General features: G+C 26.4%; 1 protein-coding gene across 2 annotated transcripts; it reads left to right on the forward strand.

Annotated features, from left to right (window-relative positions):
- Positions 1 to 281: 281 nt before the first annotated feature.
- On the forward strand, positions 282 to 18569 carry LOC145187975 (uncharacterized). 2 transcript variants are annotated; one of them, XM_090098704.1, is made up of 24 exons: positions 282 to 451; positions 727 to 834; positions 1099 to 1221; positions 1348 to 1407; positions 1502 to 1559; positions 3703 to 3851; positions 4542 to 4570; positions 5423 to 5632; positions 5772 to 5844; positions 6022 to 6109; positions 6338 to 6403; positions 6577 to 6618; positions 8084 to 8128; positions 8333 to 8467; positions 8947 to 8997; positions 9143 to 9232; positions 9527 to 9727; positions 10990 to 11046; positions 11239 to 11553; positions 11713 to 11751; positions 11974 to 12150; positions 12254 to 12301; positions 12426 to 12704; positions 18096 to 18569. In XM_090098704.1, exons 1-24 carry the CDS (start codon positions 368 to 370, stop codon positions 18194 to 18196), a joined length of 2628 nt encoding a protein of 875 aa, XP_089954830.1. In that variant the 5' UTR covers positions 282 to 367; the 3' UTR covers positions 18197 to 18569. The 2 variants fall into 2 exon arrangements, with proteins under 2 accessions (XP_089954830.1, XP_089954835.1); XM_090098709.1 differs by lacking the exon at positions 1502 to 1559 and having other exon boundaries at positions 285 to 451.
- Positions 18570 to 19952: the final 1383 nt, after the last annotated feature.

Consider the following 19952-nt stretch of genomic DNA (forward strand, 5'->3'; position numbering starts at 1 on the left):
TCAAGTATTAAAACGAGCGAAGCATATACTGCGCAATTAAGAAAACTGCTACATATACGATGTTATATATATATATATATATATATATATATATATATATATATATATATATATATATATATATATATATATATATATATATATAAACAGTAATCTAAAAAGCAAATTATTTGTAAAATTTAATTACTGCGTATATTAAAAAAAGGCTTGGAGATAAAATTTTAAATGTTTTCACATTGTATTTGTAAAGTATTATAAATAATTTTTATCTTTTTAACTTTTTTAGGTGTTAAACTTTGCGTTTCTATATGTATTACAAATGTTAGCCTAAAATACAGTTGAATATTTCTAATCAAATTTAACAATAATGAGTGTAAGTAGTTCAGGAGGAGAATCCTCTACTCTACGACGTTATATTGATGGGTGGCTTGATCATAAGGAAAAACGTAAAGTATGTATATATGTATGAATGTATGTATATGTATGTATGTATGTATGTATGTATGTATGTATGTATGTATATGTATGTATGTATGTATGTATGTATATGTATGTATGTATGTATGTATGTATGTATGTATGTATGTATGTATGTATGTATGTATGTATGTATGTATGTATGTATGTATGTATGTATGTATGTATGTATGTATGTATGTATGTATGTATGTATGTATGTATGTATGTATATGTATGTATGTATGTTTAAATATATTTAACTTTTAGTACCAGCGATATTGGTTTGTTCTCAAGGGTAAAGTTAATACCAGTGCGCAATTAGAGCGAGCATTTTTGTTTTGTTTTAAAGACCAAAATACTCATGATAAAAATCAGGTAAAGAAGTTTTACTTGTCAGTTTATCTCTTTAAATTATCTCTGTTATTTTAAAGAGTTATTGGGTTAAAATAGATTTATTATTAAGATTAGTCCTTAGCCAAACTTTAAATCTGATCAATTAAAAAAAAAAAGTTTGAACTAAATCAGCCCTTATCCCTGTGTTTAAGCAATTTAAAATGTAATTTACAGTTTCTTACATTTTTTCTTTTTTTCATGCATTTCTTTTGAATGCTTTGTAAGTAAAATGTAACATTATTTTAGTTTGTAGGTTCACATGAAATCAATTTCCCAGGAGGATCAGTAACTTTGCAAAAAGCTGGAGAGGCATCAAAGTCAAAATTTACTTTTAGAATTCTATTCAATAATACAAAGTTTAATTTTAGAGTGAGCATCCAAGCTATTTAATTTAATTTTATTTAGACTATGTCAGTAAATTTGTCTATAAATAAGTTGTTGATTTACATTAATAATAATGTACCATATAACACTTGTTTAAAACAAAATTTACAGGCCATTGATGATCTTACAAGAGAGCGCTGGATATATGCATTTTGTGATTTAGTAGGAAGGGTAGGTCTGATTTATTTTTTAAAGAATGTCTTTTTTTAGGTTGAGGTAGTAAGATTGTTGGTAATTTATCATTTAGTTAATTTTTCTTTTATAGCAATTTCCCCCTTCTGAGCTCCCATCAGAAAGTAATCATATTCGCCATCTTTGTTCTGGTATTTCATCACTTTAAGTTTAATTAATTTTTTAAAATTGTAAATTATCTTTTTAATTTTTTCTTTTTTTTTTCAACCTAATATTTAAAGGGTTGTAAATGTCCATTTATTCCAAATAGCAAAAAAACAGGTCTGTTTATTTCAATTAATATAAAAAATGTATAAAACCATATGTTATCTTATTTATGTTTAACAATAGAAAATTTTACTACATAAAAAGTCATTGTAGAATGTTCATGTTCTGAAATGCATTACAAAAATGTGACATGTTAAAACAAAATATTTTAAAGAAGAATTGGTTAATACAAATTCTTCTTTAAATTATTTTGACTGAAACTAAAACATAACTTATCAAAATTGTTTTAAAAATCTGTGTAAAACTATTTGTGATTTTTGAAAATTTAGTATGTAATAGACACAAAAATATTAATTAAAATTTATGATAATTATTGAAATTACTAACTAATAATAATATTTAAATTATAATTTATGCTAATAATTAAGTAAAAACTTATAATAATTATTAAGTTAAACTTTATAGCAGTTAAAAAGTTGTTATTTACAATAATTATTAAATTGTAAGTTATAGTAGCTAAAGATAATTTTAAAAATAAATATTTTAGTTTTAACTTAACACTTCATTTAATAAAAAGTTAATATAAAAAGATTAACATTAATTAGAGTTTAGTGTAATTTTTTTTATTTCAATTAGAAATATGAATTTACATGAAATTTTTTTTTTTCTAAATTTATTAATATACTAAATATTATTACTTAATTTTGCATTGTTGTGTTTAACAACAATTTATTATTTTGTTAATATTATTACTTAACATTTTTGTTTAAATACTTTCAAGTTTACATATTTTGAAAAAATTATAATAACAGGTATAATTACAACTAACTGTATTATTTTAAAGATAAAGATTGTGCTATATTCAAGAAGGGTATCTAATCTAAGAAAATTGTTCCAAAAGCATTGTTGTGTTGCTCTGGAAGTGATATTGGTGCGATCTAAAACAGTAACCTAGAATTTTACACTTAAAACATAAACTACAAAAAAAAATTTTTTTTTTTAGCTTAATTCCAAATAATCTCATCTGAGAGCAACAAAGTTTTGTCTAAGTTCTAATGCAAAGAACTTGAATGAACAATAAAATTTTTAAGATCAGTGATAAAAATTCCAGAATTCAAATTAATGGCATTTATCCATACAGATCTCACACTTTTGAACAAAATCTTGTTGTTTTGATGAAAAAATTGCCTTGTGGTTTGCATGCATAAGTATCAAGTGATATGTGTTACATATCAAGTGACATGTGTTACACAGAGAAAGGTTATCATTTAAATCCTTACACTTCAAAAATGTGCTTGAATTAAACTGGCCTTAAGTGGACTTATATAGGAATGGATTTGAATTAATCATGTCTTATAAACCTAACCATTTTTTAAAAAAATAGAAGCCAGAATGTTGCAGTTAATATTTTCTTATTAAGGTTCTATATTTAAAATTAGCTTTAGGTAAGATTGAAGAAGTTAGGGATAAGTTCTTCTGACAATTTTAAAGTTAACAAGAGATTTCTGACTGCTAAAACTGTGTGTGCAGTACTGATTGTTTGGTCTGCTCTCTATTAAGTGATTAGTCAGCAAAATTTGGATAATTGGTATTAATCTGTATCAACCAATTAGTTATTATTTAATCAGTTAAAGATTCATCTAAAATAATATAAGTAACTTTGTAATCTAAAATTTTTCGGATAAACTAGACCATGCAGCAAACTTTTAATGGCAACTTTAGAACAGTATATTTTGTAAAGAAAATAGTATTTCTTTATAATCACTTATGAAACTTCTAAAGCTCAGTTTTCATAATCATAAATGAAGAACTTTAAAGAAGTTTATTAACTTATTTTGCATTAATAACTTTTTAATGTTCAGTTGCACATCTGATTTAAGCTGGGTCAGATTTTCTGTCTTCAGTAAATTTTATTTTAGTTTTTAAGAATCATTTTAAATTGCTATTGTTGCTGTCTGTTTTTGATTTTAAACTGAGTTTTAAATTTTTTTTTATGCCTCACTAGTTTAGTGTTAAAAGTTCCATAAAAGATTATTGTGCCTAAAATTTTTAAATTTATCTTTTTAGCATTTACATCCTCAGTTCGTCGTCCTCGTACTGAAGGGTTTCTGGCTCCACAATCTTCTACAACTCTGACAACTGTATTTAACAATAATGAGAAGACTAACCCTTCAGAGATGTCACCTTCTTTAAGCCGTGCTTCCATCATGCGATCAGTTAGTGAACTAAAGTTTGCTTTTTTTCCATTTTTTGCTTGAGAATGAAAATATTTTACTCTGTTTGGTCAGAGTCTGCTCTTTCTATTTATATGGTAATTTATAATTATATATTATTTAATTACATTATATATTTATAATTATATATTATGTAATTGTGTATTACATATTATACTATATAATTATTTATCATATAAAGTTTTTAGATGCTCTTACAAAGCCATTGTGTTTTTCAACTCATAAATATCTTTTATTTGAAAATGTAAATATCACTGATATAATTCATTATAAATGTCATTAAAAAAGTCTTATAATGTCATTAAATTTATCAAAAAGATCAAAAACTTTAGAGTTCTCATGTTAATATAAGAAATATTTTAGGGTTGTGCAATTTATTCGTTGCAATAATGTTTGATGTCAATGAATTAAAATGGTTAAGTAAGTAGGTTGGAAATAACAATGCAAGATAATAGAAACAAGACAATAGAATTAATACAAGAAAAAAACAACATGAACAATAGGAATTTATGATCAAACAACATTTTAGCTGCTTAAATTATTCCTAAAAAAAAGTTAGCAATTCTATCCGGTATTCATGTCTAAGGGCATTGTAAATTTGATGTTATGAATTGTTTGAAATTTGAAAAATGTTATATATATGATAATAACTCTAACAATAATTCTTTTAAGGGGAAACCTTTTGATCAAGGAAATCCAAGGTAATGTTTAGTTTAATCTTAATAACAATAATTCTCATAATACAATTTTTTTAAATCTTCTAATCTAGATTCATAGTTGCAGTAAATAGAAGTTCTTGTAATAAAATAATTGTTCTATAAAGTATTCAGCTGAATCTTAATCTTTAGTAGCATTTTATCTCATTTTTACTAAAAGCCAAGGACATCCTACATAAGATGATAGTCAATTAACAAATCTATTCTTGTACTTTTCTCACCAAAGTCCATATTTCCTAAGGTTAAATTTTCTTCCTAAGACTAAATTAGGTTTTAAACCTGATAATAAAAGAGAGATTTTGAAGAAAAATTTAAATTTACCAAACAATAAGTAAATTAAGAGATTAGCATAAATTTTGAAAAGAGCTTTAATCCTATTTAAAAAAACCATTTAAAATTTGTTGTCAAATTTAAAAAAATACCTTTCACTCTCTAAATAAAAAAACTTGTTTTCCACATACAAAAAAATGATGTTATGAATTTTAATTTTTTTTTTAAACTGCTACATGACGTGAACAGTAACAAAAGTCTTGGAAAAAGTATTGGATGTAGAATTTTTGAAATCTTAAGATTGAAAAAAAAAAAGAGTTTGGCTAGCAATGGAGAAGTTTATTACCTTTAGAAAATCTAACAAAAGATCCTCTTTCTGTGTATAAACACTTTTACTAAATCTATTTTAGACTAGTTTTTTTTAATGACAAAAGCAATTTAAATTGTTCAAATTAAAAAAATTATAAGAAAAAAATATTTATTTTAAATATTATTTAAACAAGCAGTTTTTTTCAAGAATTGTTCTTTAGTTTAATAAACTTTTATTATCCAAAAACCTTTTATTAGCGCAAAAACCCAAAATGCAATTAAGAATTTCTTATCCCGCACGACTCTTGATGCAACATCTCGTGGCAAGCAAGTTAATCAGAACATATCATGGTATTACCCTAGAATCACACGGTTGCAAGCAGAAGAGATGCTCATAACAGAACCTGTTGGGACATTCTTATTACGAGACTCTGAAAGCTATGTAGGAAACTTCACACTCACCTTCAGGTTTCTATTCTTTTTTAGACTTTTGTTAATTCATTTTAAGTTTCATTTGGATTTTTGTTAACTAAGGTAATCTTAAAAAACCTTGTGGAAGTAAAAAGTTACAGATCTTTTAGTGAAGTCTTCTTAACTTTTATGATAGGGATATTGATAAGATAAAAAACCACATGATTTTGTCACAAGATAATGGCTCATACAAATTCAGTGAAACAGAGGTAATTCTTAAATTGTATATCCATTATCAGTAACATGAAAGTTAGTAGTTGATAAATAATTAATGTAATGATAGGTAAGAGTTGCATAATAAATCAATAAGATTCTACAATTTTCATATATCTTTTTTGAAAGTTATTTATTCCAATTAAATACCATGACTCAATTTTATCAAATAGATTCAGCAAACCTTTGCTTCTCCATCGGAAGCTGTTTTGTGTTATATAAATGCAAAGAGTTCAAGTTTACTAAGTCCAAGACCATTTGGTAATTTTTTATTCCTAATTGGTTGTATTGAATAGCAAGATTTTTGATAATGGAATGTATTTATTTTTTAGCCTTTGTTAAGCTTTCTGTAAAGTATTGATTGAAAGTTATGGAAAACCAAGTTTAGCAAGTTGTTTATATATGTTCTAACAGTATTGTTAATATTATCAAAAAAATACTAACTAATTATTCCTTTAACTTTACTACAATATCAATATCGTTTGTTAGTACGGCATTCAGGAGAAGTTCAAGCGTCATCGCAGAGTCTAAATGATGTTTATTTGCAAAATAATGGTAATTTTCCTTCTAGCTAATAATTTTACTATGGTGGATCATCATCTGAATAATACCATTTCCATGAGTAGTCTACCAAATTCATAATAGTAAATTAAAATTTTTGACATTTTTAATAATCATATTCATTTGTTGATGTTAAAGAAAAAATATAATTTTGTGTATCATTTCAGAAATAAACAGCAATGAAAGTTTGGATTTTAGAAAGAAAGAAAGTAAGTTTTTATTTTTTTGTATTAGTTTTTAGGTGCCCTTTGTATGTCTACTTAGTTTGTAAGCAAATCAGTCATATTAAAATATTCTCATTTAAATTTCATTTGAAAAATTAAAAGAAATTTTTAAAAAAATAAAACTATAAAACTGCATTTATATTTTTTGTACAACGTTGCTAGAATTTCAATGCTGTTTTTTAAACCTGTTTTTTGATGCAATTCATTAATTTAGTTTAATGCTAAAAAAGCATGAACAGTTTGATGTACTTTTGCATTCAGAAAAGTTGAAAATTTTTGGTCTAAGTATAGAGAATAGGCTCAAATAGAATCTTGAATCACATTTCTGACCACATTTCAAAATTTGATTGTCAATAGCCTGATTAGATGTTAGCTATTATTTATTTGTTGTTAGTTACACTATATTAGTTATTACTTACTATATATTTTAGTTGCTGATAAATTTATTTTAGTTGTTAATAAGGATATATTTTTTATTATTTATTACATTTATTATAGTTAATATTATATTTGTTATAAATATTATTTATTATGTTAATTATTGTTATTAGTTATTATGTTAATTATTGCTATTAGTTATTACGTTTAGTATTGTTACCATTTATTATGTTTATTTCAATTTATAAATATTACATTTATTTTATTTGTTAAATTTTGTATATTAGTTAATATCTATATATTAGTATTTTGAGTTACTTATAGCTCTAAATAATTCTTTATTCTTTTAATTACATTTTTTCATAAGTTGCTTCAAACAGCATCAGGTTAAATACAACCTTATGTAATATGTTGAAAAAATTTAATGTTTGATTTCAACCTCTTGTAATAATTATAAGGAATGATTTCTCAGTGAATTGTTAAAATTATCACAATTAAATGTTTAAAATAAGTTGAGGTATCATGAAAAAGAGATCAAAAAATCTTTTTGAACAAATCTCTTTTGTAAAACTAGTTTCTGGGAAAGTTTATCATTCTGCTCCTAAAAAACCTGGTTAAATTTTCTTTTTGTGTGTTAAGTATTTTTTGCAACACTAAACTTTAGTATTAAATCCAGCTTGTTCACTGCTGTTAAAAAGTGTGACTTTATGACATGCTTTCTGATTTTTATTCTGATGAAAATAAAAGCAGAATTTTTAATCAGTAGAATTCAGTCTTATTGCATACCCTAAAGAGATCTTTTTTTATAAACAAACAAAAAATGATAGTTGTTTTTGTGAAATTAGTAGTTGTGTTTTTTTACATATTTAACTGATATAAAATGCATTTGAGTTGTCAAAAAATGTAAGCTGCTAACCTTTTCAACTTTATATTTTTTCAAATATAAATTGCTAATATGAATAAATATGTAGTATAATTTCTATATTTACACTTCAGAAATATGCTTTATAGTTATATTATAGTTATGTAATATTGTTGCTAAATTGTTCTTTGACTTTTTTTGGGCATATAGTGCGATCTGAAAAAAGAAAAATATCCCAAAATGAAACAACGAAAAGTAAGTCATCAACTTAAATTTAAGTTTAAATTCTTTTCTTCTATTTTGCCAATTTTTTTAAAATTTCTTTTTTTATGCAAAATGTTACCAAACTTGTGCAAAAAATACTTTGCTCAGCTTGATTTAAGGTACTCTAGACTGATTTAACCAATTGATACATTAAGTTTACTGATTACGGTTGAAATTTCTTTTTAAAATTTTTAGCTGAAGAGCAAAACGAATTCTACAGTGTCAATAATAATGGCTATAAATTTAATAATACATCTTTACAAGCAGCAAAAAATAACAATTTAGTTCGTCGTAGTCCTCAAAGTATAGAAGACAATCTGTCAGACTCATGTAAGACATTTTTTTAAATATAACTATAGTTTTTTTTCATTCATTTACTTTTAAACTGTAATTTAAACTTTTGGCTAACTTGGCTAAAATGAAAGAAATAATATTTTTTATTTTTGCTACTTTAACAATTGAAAAATTCTCTTTTGTTTTTGCATTTCTCTTTTTTTGTGTGTTTATCTGCTTTATAGCCAACTCTGATTGACTTCCAATCTAATTTGATCAGAAATGACTTTTTCTTATTTTTTTGAAGTATACCTTTGTTTTGTATTAAGAATGTACATCTATTTTGTATTAAGAAAGATGCATTGTTTTTTTTTCATTGAATTGAAAGATGTATTATTTTTGAAAACCAATGTTTAAAAAAAAAAAACAAAAACCAAATGCCAATGTCTCTATTAATCAGAGGTTAATTAGACAACTGGAATTTTAAACAATAAAAAAAAGAAGATACCTACCCTACATTTTTGTTAAATATTTAGTGTACTTAGAGAGTGATGAATTTAGTGACGTTCTCCACACAGTTATTGTTGGTAAGTTATTTCAGGTATTCTTCATAAAATAGTTTGAGTAAAATAGTTGGGGAGTAGCAAAAAAAAAAAAATCTTCTTTAACATAGAGTTCTTATTCATTTTTCTTTTTTGATTGCTTGTTCTTAATTTAAGATTATTTTTATAGAAAAATCTCCTGCTGAAAAAAATAGTGACCAATGTGAGAATGAATCTGAAGGTAAAAAAAATAGTGACCTAAGTGATAACGAGTCTCAAGGTAAAAAATTTTCTCAAATGTTTCTTTGTTGTTAAAATTTTAAAATGTTTTAAAAATCTTTTATAGCATCAACTTTGTTATTTCATAAAACTTTTACCCTTCTTTTTTTTTCACATCCTTTTTATATTTTTGTAGTAATATTTTGAGAGCTTTCAATTTTCTTTGTGGTTTTTGTTCATTTAAACATTTTTGTTAAACACTTATTTTAGTTTAACATACAGAGATAAAGATCTTTTATTTCTGTACTGCAAACTAAAATAAATTTTTAACAAGTATAAGAATTTTGTTTCATAGATTTATATGTTGATATGGCTGAGAGTTATAATTCAATTACCTCTGACCCTATGTCAAATTGCCCTGGTGATAAAATCTCATGTGAAGCTCCAAATAATCTTACAGCTGATTCTTTCACAAAATCTGACAATGGTACTACAACTCTTCCTATTGCTGCATCAGCAAGGAAAATTTCACTAGTGATTTCTGAAATCGATACAAGTATGCAACATAATTTTGCAAAAATTTTACAATAGGTTTAATGTGAAGTTTTGAACTAATTTTTTTAACCAAATTTTTATTGCTTTATTTTGCTGCTGTTTATTAACTAAAAAAAGTCTTAAAATGTTCAGAATTTTTTTTGAAACTTTTCAAAATAGTTATTCAAAATAAAAATGTACACCGTCCAGATGAAGAACTCAGTCTAGTTGGATACTGCATTTAGATGAAGTACTCAGTCTAATTGGATACTGCATTAAGATGAAAGTTTTGAGAGCCAGACCTCAATACTCAGATTGTGAACTCCCAGGGTTTAAGTCTAAAAAGCTTGGAAGTCAGGTGTGCTTCAAGACCTGATTTTAGAAAGTTTTCACCATATGGCTCAATGAGTCCAACAATATGATTTGAACAGGATATTTTGCTGTTTAGAGTAACCTTTTTATATCAGAGATATAATAAGCCTTCTTCATTGGAATGCAGCAGTCAAAGTTTTTTTTTTTTTTGCAGACAGAATCTACTGTGAAGTACTTCTCATTTGTAAACACTATAATGTTTTTTTCGTCAAAATTTAAAGAATCTTCTTTGAATATTCTAGCCTGGGTTTTAAAATGAAAGAAAGAAAACTTTAAATATCGAACAAAGATCTTGCACCAAGTTTCTCTTTGATAACCCTTCAGATAGGTGACTAATGTAGTTCCTGGCATTCCTGCTTTTGATGTTTAATTGCTTGGATATGAGTGTGCTTTTTTTCAACTTCACAAGTTCTCTGATGAAAACAGCATTTACACCAAATGTCATTTTTTCTCAAACCAAATATCATTTTTTAAGATGCAGTTACTATCTTTATCAATTGAGTTTTTTTATTTTGTGTAAAAATAGAGATTGGTTTGTACTAACATAAGTAATTTAGTGAATAAAAATTAGTTAAATGCCATTTATTTGTCTTTTGATTATGAGAATGCAACTATAAGAGTGAGTTAAGAATATTCTATTTACATCATAAGTTGATTATGTAATTAGAATGCAGTATTTTTATATAAAAAGTCATAAATTGTGTTTTTAACTTCATCTTCAGCTAAAAACGAAGTTAAAAACACAATTTATAATCACACTTTTAAACAAAATTTAAATGACAAAAAAGCAAGCTTTTATTATATAAGTTTTTATCATTTAAGCTCTGATTGTGCATAGAAATAAAAATCAGTTTAATAAAAATTTTTGTGCTGCAGATAAGTAGGCTGATGGTAGTTTTCAAATTGTTTTAGAAAATTACTCTGATAGCAAACATGAAGATCTCAGTGAAAATGGTTCTCTTAAATCAGGTACCAAAAGATTTGTGAATTATATTAATTGTTTAAGGTATAATAATGTTAATTAAGGTATAAATTATTTTTATGATTATTTATGCAAATTTTACATTACACTACTTAGTAGATTATTTGGTCATTTTTTTAGTCATTTTTTTTTTGAAGTTGTTTTTTTGAAGTGTAAAAGATGTTTATTTTTTTTTCTAGATTACACATACATTGATATGTCCTCAGTGTCTGACTTATCATCTGATGCTTTAAATTTAAAATCTACATTGCTTTCCAAAAAAAATTCTTCAGAAATTTTACCAACTTTACCAGAAAGAAAGTTCTCTGTTGATGCCCAAGTTATTCCCCCAGCAAGGAAACTTTCACATGATTTACAAGGCATCAATCCAGCTAGAAAAACATCTCGAGATGGCCCTGCAATAAATTCAACAGGAAGAAGAACTTCAAATGATATTTCCTACCTTTCTAATACTTTTGGTAGAAAAGTTTCAGAAGTAAAAATATCAAGCCCAAGTATTTCTTCTTTTAATATTCCCTTTCATTTATTTTTCTTTTAATTGTTAATGAGTCATCAATAAGAAATACAAGATGGGTTTTAAAAAATATGAAATGGGGTTAAAAAAAATTTTGTGATAAAAGGAAAATTTCTCATAAATATTTTTTTTTCTTTAGTTTTGGAAAGTATGGAGATTAAAGAGACAACAAAAAATGGTTAATCATGTTGTTTTTTTACATTATAATTAGTTTTATGTACAATCTGTACTAGGTTATCTAGTTCAGCTACCTCAATTTCGGGTAAATTTCAAACATTAAGTTGCTGTAGAAACCATCTAATCTCCCAATCTCTTTTAGTCTTTTTTTCTATATAACAATAATATGTGAGTTTCGAAAAAATCCATGGTGAAAAACTTTCCCATTTTTAAATATTATTAGGTCCTGGTATTATTGACCACTCATACATTGAAATAGGACCAAATGCAGCTAATTCATCCTATATGGATATAGAACCTGCTGTCTCACTTCATAGTGGAAAAGAAAATGGTTTAATAGCTTCTCCAAAGTTGGCTAGAAATTTAAAGTCATCCATTAAAATTCCAGCACCAAAGTTAGGTAAATTCAAAGTTAATATTCTGTTAAATTATTATAATTGACTTTTAGTTCATACTTATTTTATATCATTGAATGTTATACAAATGAATGTTTCTTCTAAAAGATTTAAAGGATGACGCAGAGAGGGATCTGTTGGAAACAAATCCACCAAGTAAAAAATTTTTCTTTTAGTTTAAATTTTTTGTATTGTTGCACAGTTTTTTTATTTGGTGTGATCTAAAAGTTAATCTTTGAACTTGATTTTGATTTAATTGAACATTTCTATTGTTCTATAGATCTTCCGCCTCCACGAAAAAATCCTCTCAGTAATACATTTGTAACCAAGGGTCGATCAATGACACTAAACCTACCACCGAACCGTACTGCATCAAATAAGTACGTTAATATTTTAGATACAACACTCCGCTCTCCTACCTCTCCTCAAAGCGATGATCAATTACCTTTACAAACATCTCGTCGGTTGCCTAATGCTCCCTTTTCCTCTGAAAATTTTTTCTTAAAGACGGACCATTTACCAATAGATGAAAGTAAAACATCTGCAGACATTTCTACAAGTAAATACTTTTTTTCTACTGTTTTTACTTATTGCATAAATATTTTTAGTTTAAGACCAGCTGGTCAAAGAACAGAAAATACAGGATTATGTCTATTTATGCATCCAGTATTTGAGTAAGAAAGTAAATAATGTCATTACCATTTTGTTCAAAATTTGTTCATATGCTTTTATACATTAAATAATCCTTAAGAAAATTAGTAAAAATTTGTTAATTTATTTAACTTTTAAACACATTGTTTGAAAAAATCATTCCTTTTTGGGATGAACAGGTTTCATGAAGCATTTTAAACATAAAATCCATTTCTCGCCAATGGACCAAATCAGTGACACTTCTTCTGTTGTAAGATGATTTAAATTAGAAACCAATTTTGGTTGATTGAGGTATTGATAGAATCTTTGAAGGACTTTCTTGATTGTAGACAGCTGTTTTTGTTTTTATATAGGAATTCCTAAGTTTACTTGACTGTGTTTATCATTTGTTGCTCAATTTACTGTAGTATATTTTAGAGGTCCAAAAAACATAAAATTTAGTTAAATTTTTTTCAGTTGAAAGAAGAGATGTTAGGCCAACTTTATAAATAAGATAATTTTGGCCTCTTGAAGCATAATAAAGATAATTTAATGTCACATTGCAATATAGGCTGTTGTAGTGGTACCTTTTTCTGAATAATTCAAGTTAATGAAAGGCTGAAAGGCTAAAAAATTGGTACCTGACTAATTTGCTGAATCCAAAGAAGTAGAGAAAAAAAACCCAATCATATATTTTGGAAAATAATTTTTTGATTTTAAAATGGTCAAATAAAGTTTTTGTTTCATTTCCATGTATTTATTTAACTTTAAAATTTTAGTAAGTAGTTGCATTTAGTCTTTCAAATGTTGTGTTAAAATGATAACACATTTTTTTGAAAAAAAAAATAATAAAAATAAATAAAATCTGCTTGAAAGTCAAAAAAAACAAAATAAAACATAAAAAAAAAAAAATGAAAAGGGTATAAAGATGTTGATGTTGTTTTTGCAAGAGAACCCAGCAAACATTGGCCAGAAGTAAGACTGGCTTGGAAAATGTTGATGTATAAACTGGCAATAAGTTGTTTTATAGGTACAATTTTTTTTTGACATTTTTTGAATGCAGTTCTATACTCTTGTACGACAAAATATTTTGTTCATATGATAATACTTTTTCTGAATGTGAAGAGAAGGCTGGTGCTCAATTCTAATTTGTGGCCCCCTCTTGTGACAGTTTAACCTTATTCTCCTAATGATTAGAGATTTTTGCTTTAAATCACTCTTCGAAATTCCTAAAAGAACAATGCCTAAGTTTAAAGTTGCTGCCTTCAGTTAGAAACATAAAGTTTTTCTCTCATACAACAAGGTAGTCTATATTGTAGTTTGAACTAAATTATGGTGTATGACACTAAAAGCCTCTTTACAATGTGACAACAGAAGCTTTAGTTTTTTAAAATTATTCTTATTATTGACTTAGGAAGTTTCAAAATTTATTGAAAGGAAGCTTTGGCATGTAGCTTTCAGGCAAAAAAAAACAAACAGAAGAAGAATATCCTTTATCTGTGCAAAGATCTTGCTCTTAATGTAGGAACTTTCATTTGAAAAAACAACCTAAATAAAGTAACACAATATTATTCACAAGTCACCAAGTTTGAAAACTTAAAGAAAATGATAACAATCGAATATAGACAGTAATAACTCAAAATGTATCCTCTTCACTGGGTATAATTAACCTAAGTAGTGAAGTTGGTAAAGCTTTATCTATTATTCCAAATTCCTCCAGAGCTCACTGCATATCAAGAACTTCTCTAACTACTTTGAGCATGCTTCAAATTCAAATTAATACTGCTCTTTCATAAAAAAATGTGTAAGAACCTGTTACAATGTTAAGAATACAAATTCAAAAATTTTTGAAATGTAAAAAAGTTGCAAAACTTTGCTTGCAAGATCACCAGCAAAAACAGATTTTTTTTTTTTTTCAAAAAAAGATTCAGCTTCAAATGATATAAGCTTACTGACTGTACAACATGAGCAAGAAACAAGTGCTAAGCATCAACCACTTCTTGCTGTTGCTGAAAATGTTTCAGAAACTTATGGAAATGTCAAAAAAATCTTGAATTTGTTTGGAACATCTGATGTGCCTTTCTTAATTGCATGTGACATGAAGTTAGCTGATATCATCTGCAGTATTCAGTCTCATGAGCTTAGGCTAAGGGAACTCCAAGAAGCATTAGATCCATTAGAATGCAATACAAACTATTATTTGAGAATAAAAAGGAAAATATGATGTGCGCAAATGAATTTCTTAATGTGTTTCATGACCCAAATTAAGAAGTGTCAAACAAGTTATTGAGTTTACTCCTCCAATGGAAGATTTGACCAAAAGGCAAAGAATGACCATTACTTCTCAAAATAAAATTACAGCCAAAACATGGTGGAGAGTTTGTTAAAAAATATGGATACTTTGAAAAAAATTCATGAAAGAGAAAAAGCTGATCATATGCTTGGCTTTGTCAAAACATTCCAACATTTTAAGAGTGCTGCTAACTCCTTCTTTGGGAATGGCATTAAACACTGCATACACAGTCCTTCAAAATTGACAGAACGCTACATTTTTTTTGCAGGAAACAAAAGCTTTAAAAAAGTAATTATAAAACAGTATTAACTTAAAAAGCTTTTATTAAATATACTATTTGCTAGTAAATGTGGAATACATTCTTGTTTTGTTTTCATTTGACTTTCTTTTAATGATTTTTTTGTATGAATACAAACCATTTATGGAGAAAACATATATTAATTTAGGCTTGATAAGTTTATCAATTAAAAGTTAAAGCAATTTTAAATTGACAAACTTATCAAGTCTGTCTCACAGATGTACTAAAGTTGTGAAGATTACTCAGTATGATATCAATTACTGATCTGACATGCTTTTGATGATATACTTTTATAAGTTTCTTTAGTTTTTGAGTTCAAAATAATATATTTTTTCTTTCTGTAATTTGTTTTGTTATATTTCTATATAATTATATATTTATCTTGCATAGAATAGATAGTTCTGCTATATTTTATCTAGAACATTGTTTTTTTTGTATTAGAATTAAAATAATTGGTAGCATACTCATTGGTTTTACAAATTTCAAAATGTGTTTCCTTAGTTTTGGTAGATAGTATATGTTCAGCTTATCAAAGACTTTAAGAACTTATATCTTCAGTTCCAGTTTCTCTCACCCTAAAAGCCCATGCAGCAATCTACCTTCCATGTAATCTTCAGTGCTTAATGGGCCAGGTACAAAAGAAACTCTTATCACCCTTACTATGGAGGCCAGTTACTGAAATGTGTAATTGACTAAAACAGCAAGCATTTTTGAACTGGATTTTGTAAATTAATTGTTTTGTTTTTTTTGATGTTATTTTTAAGATATGATTTCAAGTATTTCATTCTTGAAATACTTAAAATAACATGTTTGTTGATAAAGAATATTATTGTCTAAATGCTTTGTTTATAATGTGAACTATGTTCATTTAGGTTTACAAAAAATTACTCAGAAAAATGTTTCTAATTTTGCAAGTAAATAATAAAATTAATCTCAACAACAGCTTGAAGAAAAAGTAATAAACACCTAACACCACCATAAAATAATTCTTTAATTTTTTTTAAAGGAGATCATGTTTGCATGTTTATATATGAAATGTTGAAATCCATTTCAGTAAAAATGTATTTCTTATTTAAATATAAAAAAGTTGTTAATATTGTGTGTATTTCCAAAATTTTGTCAACCATTTTAAACAAAAACAACAAAGCAAAACTTTGGGTTGACAACTAAAATAAAAAGAGGTTTTAATTTATTTTAAAATCAGAACAATTAGAAAAAAATGCCTCTTGTAGTGGATTTTCTGCCTCAAGTTTTTTACAAATGTGTACAAAATTTCACACAAATGTGAAATCTAATAGCCATAGAATCCCATATCCACTAGTCAAATAACATTGTTACTGAATTTGTTATTGACGTGGTGCTAAATCAGTAAAAAGTACAAAAAGGTCCTATATATTGGTCATCTTTTCAAATGAAAAAGATTCCTATTTTAAAAGCAAGATCTTTGCACAGATGAAAAATATTCTGCTTCTGTTTTGTTTTTTCGCCTCAAAGCTGAATGCCAAGACTTACTTTCAATAAATTTTTAAACTCCCATAGTCAATAATAAAAATAATTTTAAAAAATCTAAAGCTTCTGTTGTCACATTGTAAAGAAGCTTTTAGTGCCATACACCATCATTTAGATCTCTGTAAACAAAGCACAAGTGTTAAAATGCTCCTTTTTTGTCAGGTTACAGCCAATACATATATCTAAAGAGTTTTTAACATTTGTCTAAAATTCATATACCAAGTGAGAAAAAAATAAAAAATAAATAAATAAATAAAAAATAGATTTAAGTGCAATCAGTTGCACAAAATGCTAGAGCTTTAAATTTGTTTATTTTTCTTAGGCTACAGGAGCTAAATTTAATTTTTACATCTGGTGATACTGGAGACCTTCCAGATTAATGCACTATGTCATTTTTTTGTTTCTTAAAGTAGAGCTTAGGGACCAATTTTGGATGTGGGGTATTAAATGGTTATTATATTGCATATTTTTGATGGAGACAAGTTGTTGGTTTGAAATATATTCTTGGTACCCCAATTCTCTACATTATTTTTTCTTAATTACTATTAAGAAGATCTTCGAAAGATTGAATTCCATCTATAGATGTAAAATGATGTCAGATAACATTCATTTTCTAATTAAATGGAGCACTGTTGACTGTTCACCATGTCTGAAAAAATCTAAAATTATAACAATTCGTAAACTTTGTACATCGCAGCTGGCGTTATACATCACAGCTGGTATTATACATCATAGCTAACTTTACAAAACTATATTCAGTCTTCTCAGCGACATTTTGATAAAACAAAATTTATTATTAAATTTGTAAAATTCTGCTGCCCTCATTGGCAGCATTTAAAGCTATATTCAGACTTAGATTTTTGAATATTGTTCTCGTTCAATATTTGGAAGCCTTATAATCTCTACTTACACATGTTTAATCTAAGAAAGTTGGGTTGCACCAGGTATTAGTAAAAGCATCACCCATGGTAATGGAACAGAAAATCTGTTTTCAACACTTGAAGATAAAAAGTATGAATTTAAAAATCGTGTACCTTTATTATGCTTCAAAAGACTAAAGCCATCTTTTTTTTAAAGATGGTCTAACATCTCTTTCATCTGAAAACAATTTCGGAAAAATCCTGTGTGTTTTTTATGTGTTCAAAGTTTCTGTCTATTTTACATTTTATGCTAAAGTTTATTTAGTTTAGATTAGTTTCTGTTGTTTATTTTTTTAATAGAAAATCAGCAGGTGCCCTTTAATCCAACTGCAGATACTCAACTACCGCCTTTGCCACCCAGAACCGCAAAACCAAGACTTTTACAATCGAAACCATCTTAAATAATTTTTTAGAAAGTTTGTTCTTGTGTTATGGTCAATTCATATTCACTTTTGTAACATATTTTGATAAATATCCTTTGGAAGCGGTTACTGTTTAAACTAATCTTCGATTGACACCACCCATTGACCCTTATTGTATTATTATACTCGATTAACATGCTCGATCATTATGCTCGATCATTATAGTCGATTTTTGCTCGATTTTATTAAACTTTATTTTTACTATAAATTTTAAATGCATTTTTCATAAGTTTTTATTTTTTCTAGAATTTTCTTACCTGTAACTTTTGATTCGATAAGATAACTGTCGTTTCTCTCTTTATGTTCGTTTAAATTACAAAAAAAATATATATATATATATAAAAAAAAAAAATCAATTCAATGTTCTTATTTTAAAACTGAGTTTTCTCAACTATTTCTATAATTGTATAAATAATATTAACCTAAGTTATTTTTTTATTTGATGGACTTGTACAGGCACTCTTCTTTTGTGTGGTTTTTAATTTATTATTTTTATGAAATATTTAAAATAGCTTGTTTCTTATTTTAATATTTATGAATATTTAATTTTATCGATGAAACAACCGATCTGTAATTTTAATGACGAAAAATGTTCGACTTATAAAAACATTTTTTTTTTTCATTTTCTGACCTATTTCTCGGTTCTATAAAATTTTGAAGTTGCTTATTACTTTTATTAAGGCTTCAATTTTAGTAGCTCTATTTTTTAAAAAATGGTTGTGTAATAGCTAAAATCCCAGGCCTGTTACTCTCGCAGCGCAAACTTAAAACATTGAGAGGTTATTATTCTCACACGCAAACTTTATACAATATCCGTTTTACTTTAGCAATTTAATTTCGCAATAAAAAAACAGCAAAAACTCAATAAAATCTGATAAAAATTTTAAATAAACATATTGTATGTGAAAAAGATATAGAATTCAAATTTGTTAAATAAATTAGTTTTTACGCGCACCTTTGACGCGTATATTGCGTGCATACGCGTTCACGCGCTCGTAAGGTTTGGCTGCACGCGTTAAAAATAATTTTAATTAAAATTTTAGAATTTCTAAGCCAAAACACATCATTTTGGTTCATTACTCTACTTGATATTTGCATGCTTCTGGCAGAATTGCCATCATTTATTTCAGCTGCAACTATTGGTATTGTTATACCCTCTATATAAACACAGCTTTAGCAATATTAATGGTAGCAGCTGAAATCAGAGAAAAAATAATTTTTTTGGACAGTATTTAACTTTTTTCACTAAAATGTCGTGCAAGAAGAGGATAAATGTGTTTTTCACTAAAATATCGTACAAGAAGAGGATAAATAAGATAATATATTGTTTATCGCTGAGGTCAGTATTCACTTTTAAATCAAGAGCTTGCTTTACACTCATATTTAAAGAAGAGGTTTTATCCAAAGTGTCATTACTTTTTTGATCTCTAAAACATTTGACTTTTTTTAAAATGTGTACTTCTTGCAAAGACTAAAAATTGAGCATGATGTTTATGGGGTTTTCCAGAACCAAAGTGGCTTCTTTCATTGGTCATAAGATTTTCTTGAAGCCATTGATGTTTTTTTTCTATAAACGAATCATATTTTCTACCACATTATTTTAGTTTTTTCTTTCACTTTTGAAATGAATGTAGCTAAAGTAGTTTTTACTTTAAAAATGTTCTCTTTGCTAATTTTTTCAGTTTTATTTGATTTCGTGAAGTAAATCACTCCGCAATCCTAATTCACGTACATT

Source organism: Hydra viridissima, unplaced genomic scaffold, assembly GCF_058129835.1.
Source record: "Hydra viridissima isolate aposymbiotic clone 2 unplaced genomic scaffold, HvirCarnegie_v1 scaffold_1, whole genome shotgun sequence".
NCBI classification, from domain to species: Eukaryota; Metazoa; Cnidaria; class Hydrozoa; order Anthoathecata; family Hydridae; genus Hydra; species Hydra viridissima.